Source organism: Neoarthrinium moseri, assembly GCF_022829205.1.
Source record: "Neoarthrinium moseri strain CBS 164.80 chromosome Unknown scaffold36_Wmoseri_CBS_16480, whole genome shotgun sequence".
Lineage (NCBI taxonomy): Eukaryota > Fungi > Ascomycota > Sordariomycetes > Amphisphaeriales > Apiosporaceae > Neoarthrinium > Neoarthrinium moseri.
The window spans coordinates 77486-103353 of record NW_026055150.1 but is presented as its reverse complement, the minus strand read 5'-3'; the positions used below and the strand labels follow the sequence as shown (position 1 = coordinate 103353).

General features: G+C 52.4%; 11 protein-coding genes across 11 annotated transcripts; 5 read left to right on the top strand and 6 right to left on the bottom strand.

Annotated features, from left to right (window-relative positions):
* Nucleotides 1-663: 663 nt before the first annotated feature.
* On the bottom strand, nucleotides 664-1575 carry JN550_008514 (uncharacterized protein; the record flags this gene model as incomplete). Its single annotated transcript, XM_049320483.1, has 1 exon — nucleotides 664-1575. One exon carries the CDS (start codon nucleotides 1573-1575, stop codon nucleotides 664-666), a length of 912 nt encoding a protein of 303 aa, XP_049169446.1.
* An 876-nt stretch (nucleotides 1576-2451) lies between these two features.
* On the bottom strand, nucleotides 2452-3480 carry JN550_008513 (uncharacterized protein; the record flags this gene model as incomplete). The annotated part of the gene is made up of 4 exons (XM_049320482.1): nucleotides 2452-2682; nucleotides 2733-2834; nucleotides 2900-3420; nucleotides 3477-3480. The coding sequence occupies 4 exons, from the start codon at nucleotides 3478-3480 to the stop codon at nucleotides 2452-2454; spliced, it is 858 nt and encodes a 285-aa protein (XP_049169445.1).
* A 1912-nt stretch (nucleotides 3481-5392) lies between these two features.
* Nucleotides 5393-7095, top strand: JN550_008512 (uncharacterized protein; the record flags this gene model as incomplete). Its single annotated transcript, XM_049320481.1, has 2 exons — nucleotides 5393-6079; nucleotides 6133-7095. 2 exons carry the CDS (start codon nucleotides 5393-5395, stop codon nucleotides 7093-7095), a joined length of 1650 nt encoding a protein of 549 aa, XP_049169444.1.
* Nucleotides 7096-7181: 86 nt separating this feature from the next.
* Nucleotides 7182-9023, bottom strand: JN550_008511 (uncharacterized protein; the record flags this gene model as incomplete). The annotated part of the gene is made up of 5 exons (XM_049320480.1): nucleotides 7182-7611; nucleotides 7660-8127; nucleotides 8187-8318; nucleotides 8379-8751; nucleotides 8870-9023. 5 exons carry the CDS (start codon nucleotides 9021-9023, stop codon nucleotides 7182-7184), a joined length of 1557 nt encoding a protein of 518 aa, XP_049169443.1.
* Nucleotides 9024-9827: 804 nt separating this feature from the next.
* Nucleotides 9828-11313, bottom strand: JN550_008510 (uncharacterized protein; the record flags this gene model as incomplete). The annotated part of the gene is made up of 2 exons (XM_049320479.1): nucleotides 9828-9971; nucleotides 10030-11313. The coding sequence occupies 2 exons, from the start codon at nucleotides 11311-11313 to the stop codon at nucleotides 9828-9830; spliced, it is 1428 nt and encodes a 475-aa protein (XP_049169442.1).
* An 881-nt stretch (nucleotides 11314-12194) lies between these two features.
* On the top strand, nucleotides 12195-15158 carry JN550_008509 (uncharacterized protein; the record flags this gene model as incomplete). The annotated part of the gene is made up of 1 exon (XM_049320478.1): nucleotides 12195-15158. The coding sequence occupies one exon, from the start codon at nucleotides 12195-12197 to the stop codon at nucleotides 15156-15158; it is 2964 nt and encodes a 987-aa protein (XP_049169441.1).
* A 136-nt stretch (nucleotides 15159-15294) lies between these two features.
* JN550_008508 (uncharacterized protein) lies at nucleotides 15295-17412 on the bottom strand (the record flags this gene model as incomplete). The annotated part of the gene is made up of 6 exons (XM_049320477.1): nucleotides 15295-16295; nucleotides 16367-16719; nucleotides 16781-16887; nucleotides 16942-17021; nucleotides 17079-17164; nucleotides 17222-17412. The coding sequence occupies 6 exons, from the start codon at nucleotides 17410-17412 to the stop codon at nucleotides 15295-15297; spliced, it is 1818 nt and encodes a 605-aa protein (XP_049169440.1).
* A 912-nt stretch (nucleotides 17413-18324) lies between these two features.
* On the bottom strand, nucleotides 18325-19685 carry JN550_008507 (uncharacterized protein; the record flags this gene model as incomplete). Its single annotated transcript, XM_049320476.1, has 4 exons — nucleotides 18325-18916; nucleotides 18992-19151; nucleotides 19211-19565; nucleotides 19632-19685. 4 exons carry the CDS (start codon nucleotides 19683-19685, stop codon nucleotides 18325-18327), a joined length of 1161 nt encoding a protein of 386 aa, XP_049169439.1.
* Nucleotides 19686-20258: 573 nt separating this feature from the next.
* JN550_008506 (uncharacterized protein) lies at nucleotides 20259-22097 on the top strand (the record flags this gene model as incomplete). Its single annotated transcript, XM_049320474.1, has 5 exons — nucleotides 20259-20669; nucleotides 20746-20842; nucleotides 20907-21024; nucleotides 21144-21377; nucleotides 21455-22097. 5 exons carry the CDS (start codon nucleotides 20259-20261, stop codon nucleotides 22095-22097), a joined length of 1503 nt encoding a protein of 500 aa, XP_049169438.1.
* A 294-nt stretch (nucleotides 22098-22391) lies between these two features.
* On the top strand, nucleotides 22392-23653 carry JN550_008505 (uncharacterized protein; the record flags this gene model as incomplete). Its single annotated transcript, XM_049320473.1, has 3 exons — nucleotides 22392-23083; nucleotides 23161-23388; nucleotides 23443-23653. 3 exons carry the CDS (start codon nucleotides 22392-22394, stop codon nucleotides 23651-23653), a joined length of 1131 nt encoding a protein of 376 aa, XP_049169437.1.
* A 515-nt stretch (nucleotides 23654-24168) lies between these two features.
* JN550_008504 (uncharacterized protein) lies at nucleotides 24169-25832 on the top strand (the record flags this gene model as incomplete). Its single annotated transcript, XM_049320472.1, has 3 exons — nucleotides 24169-24307; nucleotides 24651-25368; nucleotides 25688-25832. The coding sequence occupies 3 exons, from the start codon at nucleotides 24169-24171 to the stop codon at nucleotides 25830-25832; spliced, it is 1002 nt and encodes a 333-aa protein (XP_049169436.1).
* Nucleotides 25833-25868: the final 36 nt, after the last annotated feature.

The following is a 25868-nucleotide window of genomic DNA, read 5'->3' as shown; positions in this document are numbered from 1 at the left end:
ATAACTCGGAGAAAGGGGGAGCTTGCATTTGATGCAGCTCGAAGGCCTATCGCGAGCTTAGGAATGACGTCGCGTAGGGCTGAGCTGCTTGGGGTTGCGGGCCTGATAACGATAGCGGCCGTGCAGCACATGGGCAGTTCCTGGGGCTGTCATTGGAAGACCCACGGCTTGGCACAGGCCGGTGTAAGTGAACTGCTCGGCTGAAGGTCATGTAATAACGGAATAGCTATAGGAATGACGGCGCGATATAGCGTATGATGGCAATCATAGGATTCTCGTGTTTGTTTCAACCCGCCAAGAGTCAACTTGCCGCACGGCGGTAGGTCTATGCAGGGAGCCAAGATGGCTGAGACCCTGCCCTGATATGCGCTCCCAAAATACTGTCTCGGTCTGCCCGATGGTGTATGTATTAATCATGGGTTGGGCATGGATTCTGGTGCTCGCAGATTCATCATGAGTTTAACACTTAAGAGAAAGGAGATCCTCCATGTCAATGCTCCATCGCGAGCACATAAGTCATGCTGAAGTCTATTTTTAGCGCAGAACAATCTATACAACCAGCGTGGGTATCATGCGCTTCAATCCCAAGCAGTCTTCCAGAACGCCGTACAACCATGCAGTCAACCTGTACCAGCACCAAGCCTGTGATCCGAGACCCGCTCACTAAACAGCCTCCCAGTCCATCGCGTCAGCGATAAAGGACCAGTCCTCCTCCTCCCTCTCCCAGTTCATGGCCGCATCAGAGCCGGGCTCGCCGTGGGCGGTGCCAGCGCCGCCGTCGAGACTGCGCACATACGTCTCCGCCAAGGTGTATCCCGCGTCAAAGCCGGCGAACAAGGTCTCAAGAATCTTCTCGAGGTTGTAGGCCTCCAGAGGCGCCGGCGTGAAGCCACGCGCCTGCTCGGCGTTTTCAAAGTCGGCATTCTTCCATCGGTTCCGCAGCTGCTTAGCCCGCGCCAGTTGCTGCTTGACCTCCCCCTGGCCGAGCGCCTCGTGGAGCGGGTTGTCGGGCCGGTCCAGGGCTGCCAGCACGTTCGCGTGGAAGCGGTGTGTGCTCCTCTGAAGACCACCCGTGCCATCACCACGGTCACGCCTATCTAGCCCGTGTCCGTCCTCGCCGCCGCTCTTAGACTGGTGCTTGCTCGACGGGTTGTGGAGCGAGTCGCCCAGTCCAGTGACCGCGATGCCGAAGACGCCCATCAGGTGAACCAGGGCCCGCTCGATGTGCATGTAATACTCGTAGAAGTCGATCTTGAAATGGATCTCGTTCGCTGCCACGTCCTGCGGGGCTCGGCCGAGTCGATCTGTCGCAATGCGGTAGCCCTCGGCCAGGAACGGCAATTTCCATTTCAGGCGCGCGACCAGCTTGAGGTATCGGTCAAGCTCCCTCTGCGATGACTTCGCGAGAGACGGTAGAGTGCTTGAAGCTGTTGTTCTGGATGATATGGATGCCGGAAGTAGTGCATTCTGCTCTGGAGGAGGTGTCGCTGGCTGTACGTTGGTGACATGTTGGGGCCAGGTGCGAAGTGACGGCTCGCGGGCTGAGGAAGCCCAGCGCGAGTCTCGGAGCCCCATGTTGGTCGTGCAGAGCTAACCCTATACAACGCGCAAAGTGCCGGAATGCTGCATGTTAGGCAGCCGACCTCGTATATTTATGTTTCGGCGGCAAGCAGACGCTTGCCTCTAAACAATGGCAGTATCGTTGTAGGGAGGACTATTGTCCAAAGCTTGGTCAAAGGAAGTCGTCGCGGTACCGGACGCGGTGCCGGAAGATCCTCGGACAACTCCGCTCCTATGGTAAAGAACGATGCTCGACTTGCTGCTGCCCCGACCTGATCCGCTACCCGCTGCTAATTGAAGTGGGATATAAAAAGTAGTCTCTTGTTCGTAAATGTTCTATGATGGTCCTGACGACGTGTGCATCTGTGGTTTTGTGTGTCCCGAAGCTGAAGCAGCATGTCGGGACCGCTATCCGTGATGCCTAGGCCTTTTGATCGAATACCTAATTGACAGAGATGTCAGTCAACCTGACAAAGCAATCCCCATTGACGGAACTGTTTCCATGTGGGAGGCGAATGCATCCAGCGGTTTAAATTACGCGACTTTTATTCATATGTAAGTCACCAGTATTAAGATCAGCCAACCGTGACTCCGTTGGCCAGCCTTCAGACAGTCAGTCTACCTACATCATCAGGTGAATAAGCATCCTTCTTTATACGCTTCAAAGGGTTCGGAGAATCAAGATGGTGCTCACAGGAGGGTACTTGGAAAGATACGGCTGCCAGTTAGGAAGACCTATAACCTGAGTGTAACCCACAGCCACAGTGTACTTGTAGCTTTTGCAATAGGGCCTAGAAGGCAAGCGATAACTTCAGCACGTCAAATAGTCCAGAAATGCTCGAACCAATATACCCCTGTATATAGGCAGTTTGGGCAAACAAAAACCTAGTATCAGGATCTCAGATAACGACAAACGCTTTCGCTCCACCTAACAGCGCCTTTATAAGTCCACATTCCGGGACAATTGCCTTTGCCCATCCCCTCGATTGCCTCCGCAAACTTCGGTCCTAAGCCCTCATCCTTGATCTCCTGCACTGGGTATAAGTAGGTTTTGAAAGAGAAGAGCACGGCTTTACTCTTCGGTAGTCGTGTCAATCGCTGCAGTTCGCTGCGCATGAAGGTCTGCGAAAATTTAGCACATTGTCATTCGCACGTGATTGATGTCTACTCACTTCTTCGATATTGACGTCCTTTGGCATGGAAGCTGCCTCCTCTTCGCTGTTAATATGATTTCCACTTATATTACATAGCTCCTTGTGCGTTTGCACGGTCCACTGCGTCATGTTTCCGGTCAGTCTTTTGGCCGTTGGGAAGATTGGGCCATATGGTCTCAACTCACGTTGACACGCTTGACACTCTTGCCGGTGACTAATCGACTGAGGTATCGCTGCATGCTATTTTGAATGATACCGTACGATGGAACCGGCTTATGGATATCATTGAGGTTCTTGCCAAGCTTGTCTGACGGATCAAATCCCGATGGGAAGCAGCAAACAAAGGCGACGCAAACGTGGCCATCGGGAGTCTCCTGGAGCAGAAAAACATCTTCCTCAATGGTTTCGCCAATAACTCTCAGTGCTTCAGCGCTGTCCATGGGAGGCGAGACCGCAAATGATTTCTTGGTGACCAAGTTGGTGAGTGTCGCCCGGTCTTTCGACAGCCGGAATACCGTGGGGAAACGGACGGGCAGGTAGTTCTCGAACAAGTATGCGTATAGTTCGCCGACTGCGCCCACACCATCCGGTGTGAATCCGTGGACCCCCGAGCCTTTCTCTTCCAGGATAGCCCGGCGAAGCTGGACACGAGTAAGGTAATCTTGGTCGATGGTAACAAGCTCGCTAGGCGTGTCATTCTGAATGGCTATTCATCAGGGTGTAAGGCGAGTGTACTTCAATTGCTATCAGCGTCCAACTCACCCATGGTTATATGATAGATCGACTTGAAAGGGCGCAACTGTTGTCTTGGAGTTTTGTGCCACTCCAAATCAACAAGAGGCTCAATGATTGCCTTTTCATGACTCGCAAATCCATGTGCTCTTTTACGCTGAGCAAGTCTGCTATAGATCCACTTGAGTATATTTGATGAGCACGATACGTTTGATCTAGATTAGAAAGGGTTGTTGACGTACTTTCACTACTATCGCGCCGAGCAGAGTCGCGATGACAATTGCTGCAACCGGGCGGCTGTGCAGTGTGTAGGAAAAAGCCATAGCGGTACTTGGCATATTGAAAGAGAGATGAGCACATGAAGCGGTAAGAAGGCAGGAGTTAACAACATGAACTTGAGTCTCTGTGTATACAATGTGCTGGGAAAAGTCGGCTTTTACATAACAGTGTGAGTAATCGTCCTAAACCGGCTCACTTCTCGAAGGATTATCGATACCATACTGATTTCTAGCCCATAAGTTCGGGCCGAACTTTCTACCAATGAGCCATCGACGTTAGTCAATCGGACGCAACCCCCACTTAGTCTATCTACATCAACTCAACTCGTCTACACTTGCCACGGAGCGTTAGCTCGCATCGCCGTATGTGGAAATTATACCCTCCGGTAATATGCAAGAATGAATGCGAGTCCAACAATAACCGTTCCTTAGAGCTCCCTGAAAGAATTTGTGGCTACTACAGCGGAAGGAATAATCGTACATTTAGTGATAGCCTAGGGTCGCTACGTCACGTTGATTGGAGGTCAACATAGTCTAGGAGGACCGGAGCAAGTGTGAAACGTGGATCATGATGATACCATGGACGACATCAGATGTAGCCTCCAACACAGAGGAAAGAGCCATTCGCCTTATACTCTAGCTAATGCGATGATCTTTATGAGATTTCTCACACCAGAAGAAGCCTCTAATCACGTCAATGGGATGACATTCTGACGCTCTTCGAGACGTGACAAGACTTGGAGTATCATACATCAAAGCACCCACATTCTCAAAGGGAAGCTATGTTATGCTGATCACATTGTAGATAAGTCTTGTTTAATCTGGTATGAGCCATTACGAATCTTCGTGATGCACGCGTCGAAAATTATACGAAGCACCCGACGTGCTACAAGTCAGCATAGAGTTCGACTGTTACAGGATTGAGCTAAACTGAGTCGTATGACAAGAATACCACAAACCGATAAGCCAAATGCTTTGTCGACTATATTCACTAATTTCATAACTTACCATGTCATTGTCGAGAAAAAGGAATCCAAGTCATGCCACTCAGCGCTGGAACTCGATACGTGTGGGGTGACGGTGCTTTTCCATGTTACCCCTCCAGGCTTCCCCTCTGCACAGGTCTCTATTTCTTTGGACTATGCCTACTAGGTAAATAGCTTCAGGCTAGCCTGTGGAGTCGAGCTCGTGCCGAAATCGCCTTGATGTCAGCGTTGACCTCTTATCTTTCCAAACTTGGCCTTGTCCAAATTCGCGGCGAACGCTTGAAAACGGCGATTATTGACTCTATTCAGGCGCTCCTCGTTGTAGTGGATAATAAGTCGGACGGAAGATATGACGGATGCCCCGCTATCACCTCGCAAGCGCCGCAAAGCCAGCAGACTATATTCGGTGCGAAATGATCCCTGCAGAGTGTCGTACTTGCTGAAAGACTAATTCAAGCCTTAAAATATGTAGGGCTGTAGTATCTGCCGTACCAGGAAAATCAAAGTTAGTTGTGTTGTGACCCAGTCCACAAGAAATAGATGCTGAACGTGCCAGTGCGACCTTCGCCAACCTACGTGCTACAATTGCGAGAGATCAAGGCGGTACATCTGTGATGGTTATGGCACAGCTGAAACCAGCGCTGCATCCCTTTCGTCTCCCTCAATTCAGTTGGGCCCATCAATGGGCATTCGTACGCCAAGAAGCGATTTGATGACACAAGGTGGCCCGGTGCCGAGCAATATATCGGGTAGCGCTCTGAATGTCGCTTGGGAAGATAACCCCAGCGTATGTCTCTGGAATAGCAATGGATCGACTGATACGGATCAATCCTTCTTATACGGCACGGAACCCATTATTTCCTCACTGGGCATGCCTCGTGAGGATGAGGTCCAAGGCACGCTCGACTCGATTCTGGCACCACAGGTGCCTCACGCTTGCCCACCAATTCACGACATGTCGTGGTACATACCTCAGCCAAGTGCTGGACTGGTGGCCGAGCCACTCAAAAGTACCATAGGTTTACTCACCCACTGGGAAGAACATTCGGCACATCTTATGATGCCGGTTCTTGCGCCGTCCCATAATCCGTGGTTAAGACTCTACATCCCAACGGCATTACAGCAGCCACCTTCTCGAGCCAAGGAAAGCCTACTGAATGCTGTAGTTTCGGCTGCGGCATATCACAAGGCTGAATGCTCGCCTCACGAAAGGGCACACTATCTACAGCGGGCTGCGCATTGTAAACGGGCAGCCGCGGAGAGTTTGAGATCCGCTATAGATAGCATCGCCTTTTTTGACTCGCCTCCGATCAACACGACAGATAGGAAAGCTCTACTGGCAGCAGCCATTTCTATGTCATCAATAGAGGTAAGTGTTCTTTATTGACACCGTGGATGCTTGGCTGATCATTTATTCAAAAGGTCTTTAGCGGAGAAAACGAAGGAAATGGGTACCAGAACCTGCTGTTGGGCAGGAAGATAATAAGGCTGACTGGCGGTACTGACTGCTGGCTTACAGATACCGAGGGCGAGACCCTTTTGCAGATTTTCAGGTGCAACCAGGTTATCGCAACTTCTTCTGGCTGGGCCGCTTCACAGGGCAATGAAGACGAAGATGGCGACATGCAGGACGTAGCACAACTGCCAAACCCTCCGATTTCGTTCCCGTCCCAATATACGTTGGATACCACCTTTGGAATATCCATGAGGACGATGAGGTGCTTAAGCCAGATCGCTGAGTTCTCAAGGGTAATCGACCGCGATTCGGGCCGCGGGACGTGGCTTCGAGACAACGCAGAAGCAATCAATTATCTGGAAGCCGATATATTCGACGTCTTCAATGATCCGGATGCGTTCAGGACTCAGACACCTGGGGATGGTGCGGGGGTTTCCGACTTTGTAAATGACGAGATCAAAGAGAACCACCTGTGGGCTTTTCACTACAGCACAGGGATCTTCTTCCGCAGAGTCCTGTGCAATGGCGGTTCGGTGCCGAGCTCATCCCGGAAACCCACCGATTCTACTGGCGAGAACACCTCACTTCACCTATCAGGGCAGTATCTCGTAGACAAGGCCCTGGAACATCTGGAGAACATTGACGCATTATCGAGCGATGCCCAAAATGCAGATACACTGTGGGTGGGCTTCATTGCTGCTGTTGAAGCGGTCGACATGGGATTACGCCACAGGGCGATCGCCTGGTTCGGACGTGCCAAGAGGCATCGAATCAGCAATATAGCTAAAGCAAAGACCTTTGTACAGGAGGTTTGGCGGAGGGTGGACCGATGCTCATGGAACAGCTCCCGAGGCCTTGACTCTGAACTGGGCCCAATAGACTGGCGGGATGTGATGCGTGAGAAAGGCATGTACATTATGCTAACTTAGAAATGCTCTTCCATCCCCTAGGGTGATGAACCACAACCTATCTATGATCGGCAGAAAGCGTTAGGTCTGATGGTCTATCTATATTGCTACTGGCAACGGGGCTTTCCCCCATCATCTTTTACTTTCGGCCGCTGGTATCTAATCTCAAGGCCGTTCACCCTATCGTCACACCTGTACATTGCCACCTCGATATCATGTGCCGGGGGTGCCATTCCCGTCAAATTATCTCTAACAGCGTCCGGGACCTCGTATTTCTCCATTTTCGGTTGGATCTCGAATTCCGTAAGCATCCGGATCGTCAACATCATGGCCATGTGTGCTGCAAGGAACCTCCCGGGACACCGCGTTTCGAAGACGCCATAGATACGCAGTCCCTGCTTTCGACTTTCGTCGATGCGGCCATCTTTCAGAAACCTCTCTGGAGCAAACTCATTGGCATCCTCACCCCAGGTGCCAGCATCGTGGTGATAAGGCGCCAAGGGCACAAGCACATACGAGCTCCTTCTGAGGATGTACCTGCACGAGTTGCGTGTTTTAGAGATTCTGGTGTCCTCGTGGACATACCGACCAAGTGTGAAATCACCGTGGTAGCGAAGGACTTCGTACCAGGTCGCCTGGAGGAGGGGACACTTATCTTTCACTTCACAGACGTAGACCACACCATTCGACGTTCTGATATAGTTTTGGATCTCAGCCTTGATCTGTGATAGCCGGTTCGTATCGGACAGAATGTGATGGATCAACCATGCTGCGGCTGCAGTTATGTTTGGACCGAGCCCGGCTATTAGCGACAACTGGTAGTCCGTCCATCCGTCAAGCGGCGCCCCGGCCTTTATGCATAGGTTCTGAACACCATTGAGGAGACTAGAGCCGGTGAGGTCCGTGGTATCTTGCCCTGAGGAACGCCTCGCGTAGGCTTCGGCGCCGCAGCCGTCCAGTCGATCTCGTACAAACTGTCGAGACTCCCGCAGTTTCCGTGGAACTAGGAACCCAATGGGGTTGTTTAACGCCCATAGGTTGAGTAAGAGAGTACTTGGAAGAAGTGAGTGACTAGTGCTCTGCAAGATGGCTGTCATGTTTAGTTGACTTACCGGAGATGACCTAGGAATGCGGGTTCCTTGAACGGCCCCTCTTCTCCCCAGATAGACTTGCCAAGGGCACCGAAGAGGCATCGGAAGATCCAGTCCTCGATTTGAACTTGGCCACCATCAGGTATTCTGGATCTAGATCACATTCAGTATCGATGTTCAGTGCGCGGAAGGATGATGATCAGAGAGTCCCACAAATCTCTGCGGATGTATCCGTCAATCTTCTTGACATAACACGCAAGCTTTTCGCCTCCAATGAATTCTTCATGGAAGAGGCGGGTCCCTTCAGGATGAAACTGCCGGCTCAACTCGTCCTCCTCCTTGAGCAATCTCTGGACGAACTTGCCAAGCCCCAAGCTGGTCTTGAATACGATAAGGGCCAGTGGATGTAAACCGAGATTCTTGATTCTACCGAGACCTCGGTCCAATTCAGGGGTGACAACTGTTACTTCCTTTCCTGCCAGTGAGATTCGGAACAAGGGCGCTATCGTTGAACCACTAATAGAAGTTTTATTGTTGAGCTCGTAGCCACGTAGTCTGACATCAACTGGGGAGAACTCACCAAAGACTGACAAAATACCCGTGACGGGTCTTTATAAAACCAAAAATATGTCCAAAGATTGGGATCTGTGGTCTCAGAAAACGAGGCATAACCACATCAGTGTCTTCATTCCTTCCTTTCATACCCTCAGGTGTCTGTCCAGTCTCCCTTCGTACCTCCTGGATACGTTGGTACTTCAGATAGGTGAGAATTGCAATGGCAATGACCAAGACACATGACACAAGAGTCAGGGAATTAACTGCTCGGTCGCTATTGGTACCTAGGCCGATCCATGGCATCGTGGTATTAGTCATTGCTAAGCCGTCCACAGACATTGAACCGTTGCCCGTGCTGGTACAGACACCCGACACGCAACTCTACGGCCCGGACAGTAAAGAGCGGAGGGCGGTCTCTGCCGGTAAAAATGAAGTATTAATGCACGATATGTGAGAAAAGACGAGAGGTCTCGAAGGTGATCGCGAGATCGACCCTGCTATCAAAGTTTGTTGTTCTGGTGGTTTCCCCCTAGATGGTGGCGCGCCAAGGTAGTTGAGCATGTTATAATGCATCTCTATGGCCCAAAGTGCAGCAGCGAGTGGTCAAAAGACAATGACCGATAAATACCGCAAATTTCTCTTCGCGGGTGGTCCCAAGTTTTCTCTATGAGGCCATCAAGATGTGAGATTGTTCTATCTAGGATATGATCCGCCCTATATCTGATATATTTCTAGGCAAGCAATACCTCAGAGCTGAGTTCATAGCAATCAGAATGATAAGACCAGAATAACTAAATGGACACTGAACCTAGTCGCCCATTTTATGAAATATTTCTATGTGAACCGACTTTCGGGACCGAGCTCAGCGGATTTCCAGCCCCCCTGCTTGCATTTTTTGGGAGCAAAATCTGCAGATGAAATACTGTATACTTTACCTGGCTGGGAGACTGTCTATGGTGATGTGGGATTGTATCAGAAATCAATTATCCATCGATTCGGAACCGTAGACCTCCCAGGGCTGATGTTGCAAGGCCTTGATATTCACTCGCAGCAGACGAGTGGTCAACAATTACCACCTGTCACCACATTCTGCACCACGAAGCTGGCTTAGGGGTCATATGGCGACTTTGCACGCCGTCCCGTCATCGGAACACCTCCTTGCTCTGTTACGAGGATTGGGTCCTCCAACCTGACACCAAAGCCGACCTTCCTCCCTACGTCTGCAGCCTGCTCCGTGGTTACGTAGATCCCCTGATTTCAGAGATGTTAGACAATAGCACGAACACGGAGAGGAAGATCATGCACATACCGGCTCGTTCGTAACCACCTCACCAACTTTTAGCTTTTCGCTGTTTGCGCCGTTTAGGTAGGGGTGCTCATGCATCTCCAAACCCAAACCGTGGCCAAGGCGGTGCGTGTAGTATGGCCCGTAGCCGGCCTTCTTCACCACTTCCCTCGAGCCCGCGTCGACAACGGAACAAGTCTCATTGGGCCACATCCGGTGGAAGCCTGCCGACTGTGCTGCGTGGACAGTCTGCCAGATGCCCAACAGCTCATCACTCACGACTGCATCTGATGGCAAGATGGTTCGAGTCACGTCGCTGCCGTAGTCGTGCAGCTTTGAGCCGATATCGATGAGCACGAACTCGCCGTCACTCAAAGTCTTGCCATGCTTCCCTCCGTGGGGATAGGCTGCCTGGTCCCCGAAGAGCACAATGGCCCAGAATCCGCTGCCAACCCCAGCACGGCCGAAAAGAGCGTGTGCCGATGAGACAACAGTCTCCTGTGTCATGCCCAGCTTGATGCACTTCTGCAGCGAGCGAATGAGTTCAAGCGTGAAGGCATTGATACCTTTCAGAATAGCAATCTCGGCTTCCGTCTTGACGGCTCTCAAAGATTGAATAGTTTCCGACATGGGAACGACCTCGACGCCAGCCTTCTGCAGACCGGCCGCAATCATGAACCTTGTATGCTCGTCGAGCATGACCTTGCCGAAGCCGGTCTCCTTGGCAAGTACCTCGTACGGCGATTCCTCCTCGGCCCATACAATGACTTTCTTGTCCTCATACACCATGTCGAGCCCTGCGATGCGGCCGGCTTCGAACTTGGGTACCAGATAGGAGAACTGCCCATCCTTATCAAGGATCATAAGGAAAGGCCGCTCCGATAGCTCAAAGGTGTACGAGATATTGGCGTAGTAAGCCGTGGAAGCCGACGGCTCTGCGATGAAGGCGTCAACCCCCGCTGCTCTGAGCGCATCAGCCAGTCTTGCCTGTCGAGCGATGTACTCATCCCGCCCAATGGGCGGTACGGAGAGCAGCGAGGCATGTGGCTCCAAGATGTCCCAGGCGCAGCTCTCGAGAGACGCAGCAGTCAATTCATCACGGCCGGTCCCAGCGTTGAAAATGGGCTTATGTGTGATGGCCTGGACGACCACGAGGACCAAAGCAACGATGCGCACCACGCAGAAAAGCCACCAGAAGATCCTTGATATTGTGGCACGTACGCTACCGGGTGCTCGGCGCGATGGTGATGCTGCCGGAGGTGGGTTCCCGCCTGGCAGGAGTGCTTCCTTTTCCATTTCTCGGTCCATGATCATGTTCCCACTGTCAAGCCCGAACCTTGGCTGGATGGGCAACTCTGGTGTGAAGTAATGTTAGGGCAACATATGTTGTAGGCCCGTCTCGCAATAGCACAGTGGGGAGCAGTGAGTATCTGAAGTCAGCTTGAGCGCAGTGACGGACGCCTTATCACTTCGGGGCGATTAGGTGGTTAGTGGAGCTCCTGGCGGCTATGCTGGGGCTCAGATCAGCTCCTACACACAAATGACTACTAAGTCAGCATATCACGTCGCGCAGTGCATGCTCGCGAAGATTATATGTTAAGGAGCGTTTGGATAATCATTATAGTTAAAAGAACTTCAATTACGTAATATAAATACTGGGGGAACATGGACGTCGCAGCCGTGAGAGCAATATCAGATCCATCTCGGTGATGTGGATGAGGAGGAGGAGGAGGAGGATGTTTAGCAAGACAGATAAGGAAGGTGAGAGACAACCGATGCATATCTAGTGCCCCCACTACATACCTAGGTACTACAGGAGCTTGGAGCTTGGAGCTTGGGCATCCTCCACAGCGGCTTTAGCGGGTTGTAGGCGGCCTTTCCAACGTTCTCGTCAGCGACGGCCGGCGTTCTGAGGGGGAGTTCAGTGAACCAACGGCCGGTGCTAGCCCCATCCCTGGGGCCGCCCTTCCGAGGTCCCCTCCTTCCCCCCAGCCTCGCGGCACCTCGACCAGTCACGGCCCAAATCAACACTCGACTTTGGAGGCAATGACGACACTGTCCGACCCCGAAGTCAAGCACTGAGGCCAGGACCTCATCTCAAACTCTCGTGTTCCCCATCGACTTTCGTCTCATGGCTCCCTAGATTCGTCTGGCATTGCTACGTCGTCTCCCTCACCTAAGACGCCAGCATGGGTGCGCCAAACCCCATAGCCTTCAGACCCGCCCAGGTCACCTTCTGGACCACCGTCGTCTACCTGGCTCTCCTTATACCTCTGGTCATTATCCACGAGACCGTCCCTCCCGCCCCAGCCGCGGACAGCCTTGAGGTCGGGCTCAACCTCAACGAAGCCTGGTCCGATCTAGCCACTCTCGCCCGGGCCTACCACCCTTACAACAGCCGCGAAAATGATGTAGTCCACGCCTGGCTTCTCGAGCGCATTCGCGAGATCAAGGCCGAGAACAAAGCTGAAGACTCGGCCTTCGTCATCTTCGACGACCTGGCCGGCAATGTCACCTCCGTCGGCGACTTGCGCGCCCCCAAGCCCTTACAGGGCCCCGACTTCCAGCCCACCACCGTCGGCACCTACTTCGAAGGCAACAATATCATGGTCTACATCCGCGGCAAAGATGACCCCACCTGGAACTGGTGGGAAGATGTCGCCCATGTGGAAAAGATGATCGGCAAGGGCGGCGTCTTGGTCAATGCTCACTTCGACTCTGTCTCGACAGGCTACGGTGCGACTGACGATGGCATGGCCGTCGTGTCTGTCCTCCAGCTCATCAAGTACTTTTCTGTGAAGGGTCACCAACCACAGAAAGGAATTGTAGCTCTGCTGAACAACAACGAGGAGGACTGGCTTTGGGGCGCGCGCGTGTTTGGAAACCATCCCCTCATGCCCTTCTGTCACGTCTTCCTGAACCTCGAGGGAGCGGCTGCGGGAGGCAGGGCGAACCTCTTCAGGACGACGGATGCCGAGGTGACCAAGGCTTACCAAGGAGGCCCCAACCCCTTTGGATCCGTGGTTTTCTCTGATGCCTGGCAACTGGGCGTTATTCGCAGCGGCACTGATTACTCCATCTTCAATGATGTATACGGCATGCGTGGCCTCGATCTCGCCTTCTACCGTCCACGCGCACGCTACCACACGAACCAGGATGACACTCGTCACACGTCTATAGACAGCCTTTGGCACATGCTTTCGAGCTCGGTGCATACGATGAAGAGCCTCTCGGGGGATACGGGAGAGACTTTCATCGGGGACCGTTCCGACGGGAATCGAAAGAAGATTGCCAACGGCGCTCCATCTGACGGCGTCTGGTTTGATCTGTTCGGCAAATCCTTTGCCATTTTTGAGCTCCATGGCCTCTTTGCTTGGTCTCTAAGCCTTTTGATTGTGACCCCTCTTGCCCTACTGATGTTGACCTTCATCCTATCCCGGAATGACAAGTACTACTATTTCTCATCGAAAAAGTCAGCCTACGAGGATGCTGTCCTTGAGCCGGTACTACTTGGCGGCTGGAAAGGAATCATCCGTTTTCCCTTCGCCCTGGCCGTTGCTGGAGCCTTAGTTGTGGCGTCGGCGTATCTTGTCAGGAAGATCAACCCCTTCGTCATCTACAGCTACGAGTATACCGTGTGGGCCATGATGCTGTCTCTGTTCTACTTCGTATTCTGGGCCATCATGGCGGGGGCAAATTTCGCCCGGCCGAGCGCCCTTCATCGAGGCTACGCCATACTCTGGCTGTTCATTATCACCTGGGCTCTGCTCGTGGTAGTCACAGTCTTCGAGGATCGTTTCCACGTTGCGGCTGGTTATCCAGTCGTCTTTCTTCAATCTGCAGTCTTCCTGGCTACCCTTTTAAACCTGCTTGAACTCTGTGCCCTGCAGAAAAAGACCGACTTTGCGCAGAAAGTCCACGATGATCACGACATACGCGATTTCGTGAATGCTGATGTCGATGATCACGTTTCCAATGTTCCGCACGAGGAAGAGACGGATGAGGCCGGTGTGGGAGAAAATGGTGCTGACCATGATGGGCAGGGCGAGGAAACGGATGAGACAAGCCCCCTAGTCGGTGGAAACAGGAACAAGAAGCGTCCTTTCACTTTTGGCACAGTTTACAGAAGATCTATCTCCGCCATCATGGATAAAGCAACACCGGGGGAAGACTCCAAGAGGAAGCCATTCGGCCACGAACAATTGTGGTCAGGTAGACTTCCGAGCTGGCTGTGGATCTTCCAATTCCTTCTGCTGGGACCATTCTTCCTCATGCTTTTCGGTCAACTCGGACTTGAGCTAGTGGCTGCCGTCAAAGAAACTGGCGCGGATGGCAGTAGCACCTTGGTTCCCTATATGTTGGTGGCAGTTGTTAGCGTGCTGCTCCTGCTTCCCATGACTCCATTCATGCACCGAATCACGCACCACATTCCTCTCTTCCTTCTCGTCGTCTTCATTGCCACCTTGGCTTTCAACCTCGTCGCCTTCCCGTTCAACGCGTCAAGCAGATACAAGATTTACTTCTCGCAAGACGTCAATCTGGACACAGGGGAATCGCTTGTCCATTTCATGGGAGTGGAAGAGTATGTGCGACAGGCATTGGCTGTTGTGCCTTCAGCTATGGGCAGGGAGGTCACCTGCGAAGCTAAGGCGACTGACAGGCCCGACATGGGGTTCTGCACATACAACGGCTCTAGCGTATTGCCGAATATTGGCGGAGGAAACAAGAAGCTCGCAAGTTGGATCAACTTCAATGCCACGCGCACATCCAGCTCCAACGGGCTGCGCTTTGAGCTCGATGGTCTCGACACTAAGACTTGTGGTGTACGGTTTCCCCAACCAATTACCAGCTTTTCGGTTCTGGGAGGCAATGGACCAGACGATCGTTTTGGGGCGATCCCCGAAAGAGGCGTGGACAGCCTGATGCTCTATCGTCGTGACCGGAGTAAGCCATGGATAGTTGATGTAGAATGGTCCAAGGATGCCGAGGCCAGCGGCAAGGTGGAGCTCGAGGTCTACTGCAAATGGGACGATGCGAATATCCAGGGCACCATTCCCGCGCTTGACCAAGCGCTGCAGTATACCCCTGACTGGGTCGCAATCACGAAATTGAGCACTGGACTGGTCAACGGTAATAAGTTCTACACGGTATAAGACTACAACCTCACGGAGTCTGGGGCAATAATATACTATCAATTAAATATGCTCAAGTGCCTCACTCGGCCCGATGAGGCCGCGGTCCCTGAATATAGAGATGATCACACTGTAGCTACTGGTGCACATTTGATGTCTAGTCCACGAGGGCAGGGCCATCGTACTCGCGAGCTACCAAGCCTGGAGTAAGACCAAGCTCGTCATCGGTAAGCTCACGGCCTACTGCGTTCAGCTGGTCAATCGAGATATATCTCTGGTCCCAACCACCCGCCGGAGACGCATTGCTGGGCACCGTGGTCCCGTTGGGCGACGTCGTGACAAAGTTATCCGTGGGGCTGCGGTACGCCTTCCCGAGCCCTCTCTCAGCGCCCGGCGGGTAGAAGGGCTTCTCGTTCTCCTCGTCCTGGTACATCATACACCTGTCGAAGTGCACCTCGGGGATGGCGGCGTAGAAATCGTCGTACCTGGGGTCCAGCGCCGCGGTCAGGCTGGCCACCGGCGTCCCCTCGGCTCCCGGCGGCTGCAGCACCGACCACGGGTCGCGGCAGCTGTCGCCCTCGCAGCTCTTGGTCACCATGAGCAGGGCGTTGAGGCGGTCGAGCACGCGCTGGACCTCGGGCGTGCGCCGCTCCCTGCCGCCCCACGCCAGGTTGTGCACCTCCCACGGGTCCGCCGTCGTGTTGTACAGCTCCATCTCGTTGGTGCACCACTTGGCGAACATCCACGCGCTGCTCTCGGACACGACCCGCAGCGTCTTGTACGTGTTGTTGTTCAGCAGACCCGCCACGGAGAACGGCGCCTCGACCACCTTGTCGCCCCAGAACTCGATGTTGATGATCTCGCGCGCGTCGCCCACCGGCAAGGGCGGCCGCCCGGCATCCGGGTCCTGCTGCCATTCCGAGAGCAGGGACCGCCCGTCGAGGAACTTTGGCCATTGCTCCTGCGGCACGCCCATGATCTCCAGGAAGGTGGGCGCAAAGTCCAGATGGGCGCTGGCTACGCTGGAGGTCGCGCCCGCGGGGATCCCTGGGCCCCGCACAAAGAGCGGCAGGTTGGAGTCCATGATGTAGGGCAGCGCTTTGCCGGCGGGCAGCCTGTGGGCACCGATGTGGTAGCCGTTGTCGGTCGTGTAAATGACTGAGATGTATTATCAGCATTTCATTCTGCCATGTAATGCTGGGAAATTTTTGGGGAGACTAGGTTCTCACTGTAAGTGTTATCCAGCTGGCCCTTCTCCTCGAGCATCTTAACCACATCCTCAATGATCTCGTCGACCCCTAGGAGAGACCGAAGACGCTGGCGGTGCTGAAAGTCGGCATACTCAATCTGCGTGCTGTTCATTGGCGGCAGGTTCTTCAGGAAGACGCTCTTCTGCTGCTGGATATCGTCGGGTGGGTTCCAGTTGGCAAAGCGCGGCACGGTTACGTTGCTGTACGATTCATTATATCGAGATTGTGGCACTGGCGGGTTGGACCCCGATACATGCGGTGCGTATGGGGTAATGGTCAGATAGAAAGGAGCTGTCTGGTTTTCACTCGTCAGATAGTCGAGACGATCAAGGCTGCAACAGGTAAGCAAACAATCAACAGGGAAACAAATCTTTCCCAGCTCGGGCTGCTTACGCCTTCACTCGCACCGTGTCCGTTTGGTGGTAGCCTTTGTAGACGACGGGTCTCTGTCCATTCAGCGCCCAGACTGGGTTATTGTAATCGCCGATATATGGTTCAACCTAGCGCGATGTCGTTAACATGCGACTGAAAAGAAGCTGTGCACTCCAACCTACCAGAGTATCCACGTGGTCCCATCCTTTCGGAGCCACATTGTAGTTCACCGTATTGTACCCATTGAGGAATTTACCAACATCTATATTTCTACTGTCAGTTATGGCCTGGTATCAACGTGTTGTGAAACTGGGTTTACATTCAGCTCTATATCCCGCCTTCGTGATCCAATGCGGCAAGTAGTCGTGATCCTCGCCGGACCTGAGCCATTTATCGTAGTTTCCTCTGGAAAACGGTTAGCTCTTTTGCTCCAAATCCTAGTATTTCAGAGAAACAACGTACCCCGGGGCCCGAACGTGCGTGATGTTGGTATTGTGTGCATTCTGCCCTCTGAGGAGTGATGCACGACTGGGGCAGCAATTCGAGACTGTCGCGAAGTGGTTCGTGAACGTTGTGCCCTTGGCCACGAGCTCCCGCTGCAGAACCGGCATGTAGTCACACGAATTCAAGAGCCGGTCCTGGTCATCGCTCATGATGAGGATGATGTTGGGTTTCTTAATTCCACATTGGCCATGACGAGCTAGGGCCACCCCGACGAGTGCTAGAACGGTCCACAACATTTTCAATGAAAGAGCAACCATGAGACGGCCGTCTTGCACGACTACTTAGTTGAATTTGCTCTGAATGAGAGCCCGGCCTGAGAATTGTCAGTCAAGTTTCTTAATGAATGAAATCACGGCTACGCGGCGGATTGAAGCATTGGGTTAGCCTACTGGAACAATTTTGTCGCCCGACCGTCGGGTGACCATGAGCAGCCTATACAAATGGAATGAAAAACATTGAAAGCCAACGAGCACATGCTATGACTAGGGGACGAGTGAAATTGACCAGAATGTTGTTGTTTATGGAGCGGATGGCGTCATTTCCTGGTTTTCTCATTGCTTCGCGGGGGGCAGGGTAGTATCGTCCACTTTTACGCTAATCGCTTTTGAAAATTGGAAGCGTATATTTCGGGTTGCCAAATATCCCTTCACGCTGACAAAATTCACATGAACAGAGAAATAGAGAGTATGCATACGCGATAAGATTACAGCCGTTCAATACAGTCTGCCGAACTCTCATGTCACTCTAATGTTGAGGCACCGACTGAAGGGGCTCGACATGGCGCCGAAAGTGGGACCAGAAAACCGTCAGGATTGGGCCAGCCTACTAGACCCTGATTCGGTAGGTCCCTCTGACGATGAGGAAGTTCACAAAGAAATTTGACCGGAGGGAAAAGGTTGTACAATTGGACTAGCCTTGCGGATCTCCACGAAATGTGGTAGGCCATCAACAACATAGAACATCTACGATACGACGTGAGACAAGTTGATAGTCGTTGTTCTGGCCAGGCACAACCAGAAAAATCAAGTTCATTGATCTTACACGAATTTATTATATCCTGTCTACGATAACAACATCTTGTAGGACCATTCGTCTTGAGGAACGTCTTGGTACTTGATGCTCGTGGGGTGTTTCTTCCTGGCAGGCAAGACACGCCGTACATACAGATCCCCAACGTTGATGGACGCGTAGTGTGGTGTCTCACCCGGTTTCTTGCAGCACTCCAAGACATCTAGTTCCACGTCCGAGTCCATGGTCAGGAAGAAAGGAAGCGAGTAACGCTCCCGGCCTGTTCTGTTCCGCACGCGGTGTACCGTTGCGGGAAACTGGCCATTCGTCTGACGCTCCAGGTACTGCCCGACGTTGCAGACCAGTGTCCCGGGCTGTGGAGGCGCGTCCACCCACAGCCCGTCGGGGTTGAGCACTTCGAGCGCTGGCACGTTGTCTTCTTGCAAGACCAACGTCAGCCAGCTGAAGTCGGCGTGAGCTCCGAGCCCGACGCTAGCTGCGTCCTGGGACACAGGCGTAGGCGGGTAGTAAAGCGGACGCATCCCCGTTATGGGAAATTGAAAGTCCTTGTCAAAAGCAGTCTCCTCCAGGCCAAAGGAAAGTGCGAATATTCGAACGAGTTTCATCGCCAGAGGAAATACATGACTGCCAAAATGTGAGTAAACCACCCCGATACTGCTTCCCAACAGTTTGACTCTGAACTTGCGATGCTAAACTTACTGATAATATTTGTATAGCCCTTCGCGCCACCACGGTGCTTTCTCCGGCCAAATGTTCTGTGGTTGGGTGATGTGCGCAGGTGGTTGCTTCCCAGTCCTTCCGACATAGTCCTGCTCCTTTTCTATGGCGCAGTCCCCCATAGTGAATGCTTCCTTGATATCTATTGGCACATAAGTAACTCGGCGTGTTGATATACGATGTTTAGTGCCAGACACCTACCTCCTGCCGTCCTAGGATCTAGTCTAGTCTCCAACATTGGCTCATAACCCCGAATTGCCGGGTTCTTCTGAACATGGGCATCCATCTTCGTGTCCAAGTCTAGCGCAAAGAACCTCGTCAGAAGTTCGAAGGTTTCGGTGATGACTTCTTGAGGAATGCCATGGTTCTTGATGTAAAAGAACCCGCATGTGTGGCAAGCGTCGCGAATCTCTTCCGCGATCTTCTTGCGCAGAGCAATAGGGCCGTCTAAATCAGTCAAATCGACAGTTGGAATGGTCGTAAAGCCTGTCGGCTTATCGGATACCTTTCGATAGGTAGCCTCGGAGCCTGAATGGTAATACACGTGTTTTGAGCCCTAGAACGTGACGGTCAGATATTTCATGCATAAGAGAACTGAAAACTGCAATGATCGAGGACTCACGTCTTTGACAGATTCCAGCCCACCACTGGGGATCGGTTTCGCAACCTCCGCCATGCCGCTGCTGTTTTGTTGGTGGCCGAGATAATTGTGCCTCTGGACGCCGATTACCAATGTTGGATCGTTAATCTATGTCAGCCCCGCAATGGTGAGATTCAGTAATGGCATGAATAACACCTTGAGTAACTATCGGCATCTAACACGCAAGTAGGAACAGCCTTGTCGCAAGTAAATTTGCTGCCACTCGCGCAAAACGCCTTGAATGCAGAGTAAGAAGCACGTTAAGGCGGATCACTCCGTTGAGGGCCAGTCGCACTAGCAGCGCAACGCCGAGATCGTCTCGCTAATCCCCTCTCGCTATCGGGATTATCCCCACTTGCCGCACAGCCGTCGGCTCTGGGGACTGAACCATCTGTGTTAGTCTTTTGGTCTGTAGAACTCGCTGTATCTGGTCCAATCGCATGCTTTCTCAAGATAAGACGCTCTTCACTTTGTCAAATGTGATAATCCACGGGCTGCAGATCAACCGTGTCCCAGGCGCATCTTTGACCGCTGTAGTTCCTCGTATAACCAAAGTCCGGGACTTTCTATACACCGAAAACCTTGGGCAGGATACATATTCAGTACAAGATGTCCCTACCAATATCTTACTATGTCAAGAACCTCTTCGCGTCGTCTTATGGCAAGGACCGTCCCAAGTTCTTCATCTGGTATCCTGAGGGGACGACGTCTGCGGAAAAGAAGCTGCTCTTCAAGATCGACTTCTTCATCCTGAGTTATGGCTGTCTCGCGTACTTCACCAAGTGGCTGGACCAGGCAAACCTGAGTAATGCCTATGTGTCTGGTATGAAGGACGACCTAGCCATGTACGGCACGCAGTACAATCTGGCTGTTACTTGCTTCTCTGTCGGGCAGATCCTTGGCGCGATTCCTGCCAACATTCTCTTGACTTGGATTCCACCGCGTATTCTCCTCCCGGGGCTGGAGCTCCTATGGGCCATTCTGACAATTGGAACGTATGCCATCCATGACGTAAACCAGGTACGCGCTACAGTGACACATGTTATAGAGATAGGAGAAACAACTATTTTGATCCAGCACTAAACATACACTAAAGCTCTATCCCCTTCGGTTCTTCATTGGATTTCTGGAAGGATCCTGTTTTGTTGGCGTCCAATACGTTCTCGGCAGCTGGTACAAGAAGACAGAGCTAGGTAAGCTTGACTGGTAAATCACATGAAATGAGACAGATCAAGTATATTAATAGACTCAAAATAGGAAAACGGACTGCCATCTTTGCCTGCGCTGCGTATGTCGGCACAATGATATCCGGATACTTGCAGTCAGCAGCATTGGCTACATTGGAAGGGAGGAATGGGATTGCAGGTTGGAGGTGGTCAGTCACAACTCCTTGCGATTGCTACGAAATTGGCTGTGGCGCAAACCATTCGATTTTATTTTCAAGTCAATCCCGGTTCGTGCTGTTTGGTCGCTGACACTGGAGTTTACAAACAGGGTTTTCATTATCGATGGAATCATTACTGTGATCGTAGCCATCTACGGGTTCATTGTCTTTCCAGACACCCCATATGATACCAAGGCGTTCTACCTGAGCCCCGAAGAGAAGGCTAGATGCCTTGAACGCATCATCGAAGACGGAAGGCAAGAAACGATCAACCACTTCAGCTGGGACATGTTCAAGCGGGCTGCGAAGACGTGGCAGCTCTATGTTCTCACCGTTCTGTTCATGTGGGTACAATCTGCTTCCCCAGATGCTTTTTCAAATTCAAAGGGAAAGGCATGTACTGACATCGCCTTGTTCTCAGGTTTTGGAATACTACGGTCGGCAAGGTCGCCAACACAGTGATGCAGTTATACCTTAAGAACGATACACAGCACAGCTGGTCTATCTACCAGGTGAACAATGTACCGACTGCCATCAACGGTTGGAACATTGTCCTGATTCTGTTGTTCAATGTATTTGTCGATGCGACAGGCTATCGCATGGCCGTTGTTGCCTTCAATCTCGCCCTCCTCATATTCGGCACAATATGTCTGGTTGTCTGGGATATCCCACTGGGCTTGAAGATCGTCTCGTATCTTTTTGCCGGCACCGATGGCCCGCTGAGCCCAATTTACTATTCCTGGGCCAACATCCTGACGTCGGGAGATCGCCAAGTGCGCGGATTGACTTTGGCTGTCATGAACTCAGCTGGCACAGCGTTGAGCACTGTCATCCAGCAATTCCTCTACCCGGTCACAGATGCACCACAGTTCAGCAAGGGATTCAAGGCTAGTCTGGGGTTTATCTGCGGTATGTGTCTGTGGGTGGTGGTCGTGCGTGCACTAGAAATGCGGGAGCTCGCGCGGGGCTCCTCACAGGCTGTCATCGAGGCACGGAACGATGAGGAAAACCCCTCGGAGTCCGATTCGGGAGCTATCTCGGTTATGCCCGATCGGAAGGCCTGAGCCGGCAGCTCCGCCTTGTTCTTCGGCCGCTAGCGATTGATAACCTTAAAGTAAACCCATTATTCACGCACCCGATTTGGGACACAAGACATCATGTTAGGTCAGCCTTTGATCATTGCATCTTCCATCAGCCTTGTGCAGGCTGGTGTTGAATTTCATCGAGGTGCAAAAGAATTCAGCCAACTTATACTCGTCCCATTTCCCCACATTTGATCTTGTTGTCAAAGCCTCTATTACATTGAGCTCATATAGCCGCATGGGGTAATAGATATAGCCGTACATCCGATATAAGCCATGGCAACGACCGAAACCACCACCAAGACCGTCGCAGTGGACGAATGCCCTACCACAGAACTGCGCATCACCTCCGGGGATGGGCCTGTGACCAGAACCGTTCTGCGGACCCCTCCGCGTGATGCCGACCTCTCGGAGGTCCCTATCATTGATATCTCTCCCATCTATAGCTCGTCCGTGGCCGCGCGCCAGCGAGTCGCCCAGCAGCTGCGTGACGCCTGCACCAACACCGGCTTCTTCTACATCACCAACCACGGTGTCCCGGCGGACGCGCTCGAAGCCGCGCACGCGGCCAGCCTGGAATTCTTCCGCCAACCTCGGGCCGTCAAGGAGCGGGCCCATGCAAGCCAGTCGCGAATCTACAATGGCTACAAGCCACCTCAGACTCAGCGCATCAACCCGTTCGAGTCTGTCGACGTGCGCGAGAGCTTTTCCTGGAAATATGACCCGAAATATGATGAATCTGTCACTGACATGGACGCAATTCCTGCCAAGGTTTCCCAGTGCCCGACCAGCGAGGAGTTCTTGTGGGATGCGACTGCGAACTTGCCACATTTCAAGGATGCTATTCTCAAGTACTGGCGATCTTGCCTGAAACTGGCACGGGCGTTGGTAAGGTCCTTTGCGCTTTCGCTGCACCTTCCGGAGGACTATTTTGACGACAAGTTTTCGCACCCCGATGCGACCTTCAGGTAAGTTTTGGGCCGACTTATCGATGTATCATCCTACCGCCGTTGCCACTTGCCACTAAGTCTTGCCGCCATGACAGCGTCAACTATTACCCACCTTTGGAACAGCCAGCCGCAGCCCTTGATGAGTCTGTCCAAGTCTCCATAGGGTCGCATACCGACTTCCAGCTCTTTACTATGCTCTGGCAAGATAGTACCGGCGGTTTGCAGGTCCTCAATAAGCAGGGACAGTGGCTCAAAGCCAAACCTATCGAGGGCACATTTGTGGTGAACATTGCGGATTATATGCAACGAATCACGAACGATCTGTAAGTCGCAGTCATAAATATCTCTGGCGCGTATGCTGAGCGACGTCGAAAAAGGTATGTCAGCACGATACACCGCGTACAGAATTGGAGTGGCAAGGAACGCATTAGCATGCCCTTCTTCTTTGGCTTCAACCTGAATGAGAGCTGTGATGTGCTGGATAGCTGCGTAGCGCCGGGTGAGAAGAAAAAGTACCAAGAGATCAGCTGCCATGACTGGGTCAAAAAGCGCGTCGAGGAAATGAATCGAATCAAGGGGAGGACTTAGACACACGAGAAATTTGACGGATGATATCCTATAAGCCAATGCCGCACTGAGTGAATACTTTCTCCAACACATACGTCTAGTGCTTTGTACCTATACTGATTCACCAGAATGCATGTATCTGGCGGCCAAACCATGGCAGCACCCTCCCACGAAACCGTGCCGGTTGTGGCTTTTCGCTTCTTCATCAAACAATGCACATCGGAAATGAGACTTATAGCTGGAGGATTCTTCCCCTGACGCGACAATCTGCAAGACCCGATTGGGTAATCTGCAACAGCTGTAGAACCAACAGCCGCACACCCCGCGTTATTCATTACTCCTGGTGTTTCAATGGGGCGAAGGCATAGAGGCGGCGCAGTATCTTGTCCATGATTGGGGTGCAATCTGTGCCTGCCCCTTCATTACAACGTGAACATTCTTTTCTTCTGTCCTTCCCTCCAGAACACAATTCCAATCGCGCCTTGTGAAGGCGGACTTCATCCGTATTTTTGCGCGCGAAACATTAACTTCATACCATGCGCCAAGGCTCCGGAACTGCGTTCTTGCTGGCCTACGTATTATGGTTGGCATCGGTTACTAAGGCCACGATCGCTTGGGGTGGGATCGGTGGCAACATCTCAATCGATGCCGATACTGTTAGTATGAATGCTAGAGGTAAGTGGTATGCTTTCAGCCTCAGGCAGATAAGCACGAAACTAATGATCGGTTACTAGCGTCATGGTGCAACGATCATCTCCAAACCTGCCATGCGGTCTGCTCTGATGCGGAGACTAGCTTTTGTTACCCTGTAAGTCACGCCAGCTGGACAGTCGTATGCTGCCTTCTGTCTTGTAGCCTCCATTCATGGCGCTCATGAGGGCTAATGAACATCGGCACGTGTTAAAGAAAACGCTTGAGGCAAATTGCACTTGTCCAGATGGCTTTCGCCCCGCAATGGGATACTATACCGATAGCGTACCGAACAATATCTGTGTGGAAGCTCTTAACCAGTGTTTAGGGGCTGGGAATCCGTCGGACACGCAGAAGCAAGAATGCTATGACAAAATAGGATCGCAGTGTGCGATACCAATTGACTCCCCAACTCGTGGTCTTCTGAGTTCCACGGGCACGAGTGGTATGCCCTTGTCGACGGTCCCAATCACGGCCTCGACTTTGCAATTCGAAGCCTCTACAGCAGCCAGTACTGTCCCATCGTCTATATCGTCTGGCGCAGCCCGTATCGATAGCAACACCGGCGCACAGTCCAGGACAGAAGCGATGGGTCCTGGTCTCAATACGACAGCGCCAAGCCCTGGCGGTGAGCCTGGATCTGGTTCTGAAAAGTCCAACGACGGGAGTGGTGGCGGTGGACTGAGCACTGGGGCGAGGGCCGGAATTGGTGTTGGTGCAGCGATAGGTGGGATCGGGGTCCTCGGAGGCGTGGCCTTGTTCTTTTACCGGGCCGGGCGGCGAGTTTCATCAAGCACAGAGCATAGCAATGATAACGGGTTTGGGTGGTTTGCCAAGCCGGAGCTGGCGGACACACAATTCAACGGCTACGAGGTCGAGGGGTCTGCAGCGCAGGGACGACCGAACCCTGCTGAGATACACGAGCTCGAGGCTCGGCAAAGGACGGGGAAGCTGGAGCATCAGGCCGTGCCCGTTGAAATCGGCGTGAGTGAGCGGGATGAACTTCAGCTAAGGAGGCAACTAGCAGAAACGACGCTGATATATAGGTAGACTTTAGAGACATGCTATGTCTGTTAACATCTCTCAAGTAGCAATTCCTGGCAGTGGTGTGTATCTCTACTGCAGTGGTGCAACGTGTAAAAATGCATGGCCCACTAGACTTGTAGTAGATATCCTTTCAGGTATGTTGATGGTGGCCAGTGATCGAATCCACGGCTCTCATGGTGAAAACTCTGCCCATACGTATAGCCGCCGTTTGATGTTGGACCACTGATGACGATACAGCGCACGTGGAAGTGTATTCAATTTTCCTTGACCTTTTCTTGTTTCATTTGCTACAGCCGATCAACTAATATACAAATTCAGGCCCGAGGCCTACGTTCGTGAAGCCATGTCCAGTCTGCCTCAGTTGCACTACAGTACTAGTATTAGTGAGGCCGCGATGGGCATAGCTACTAATCTCAAGGAAACGACTGTCAGTGGTCAGAGACAAAACTCGGAAGAAATCTAAGCGTCAGAAACTGATCCTGTGGACGAAATGTCGTCG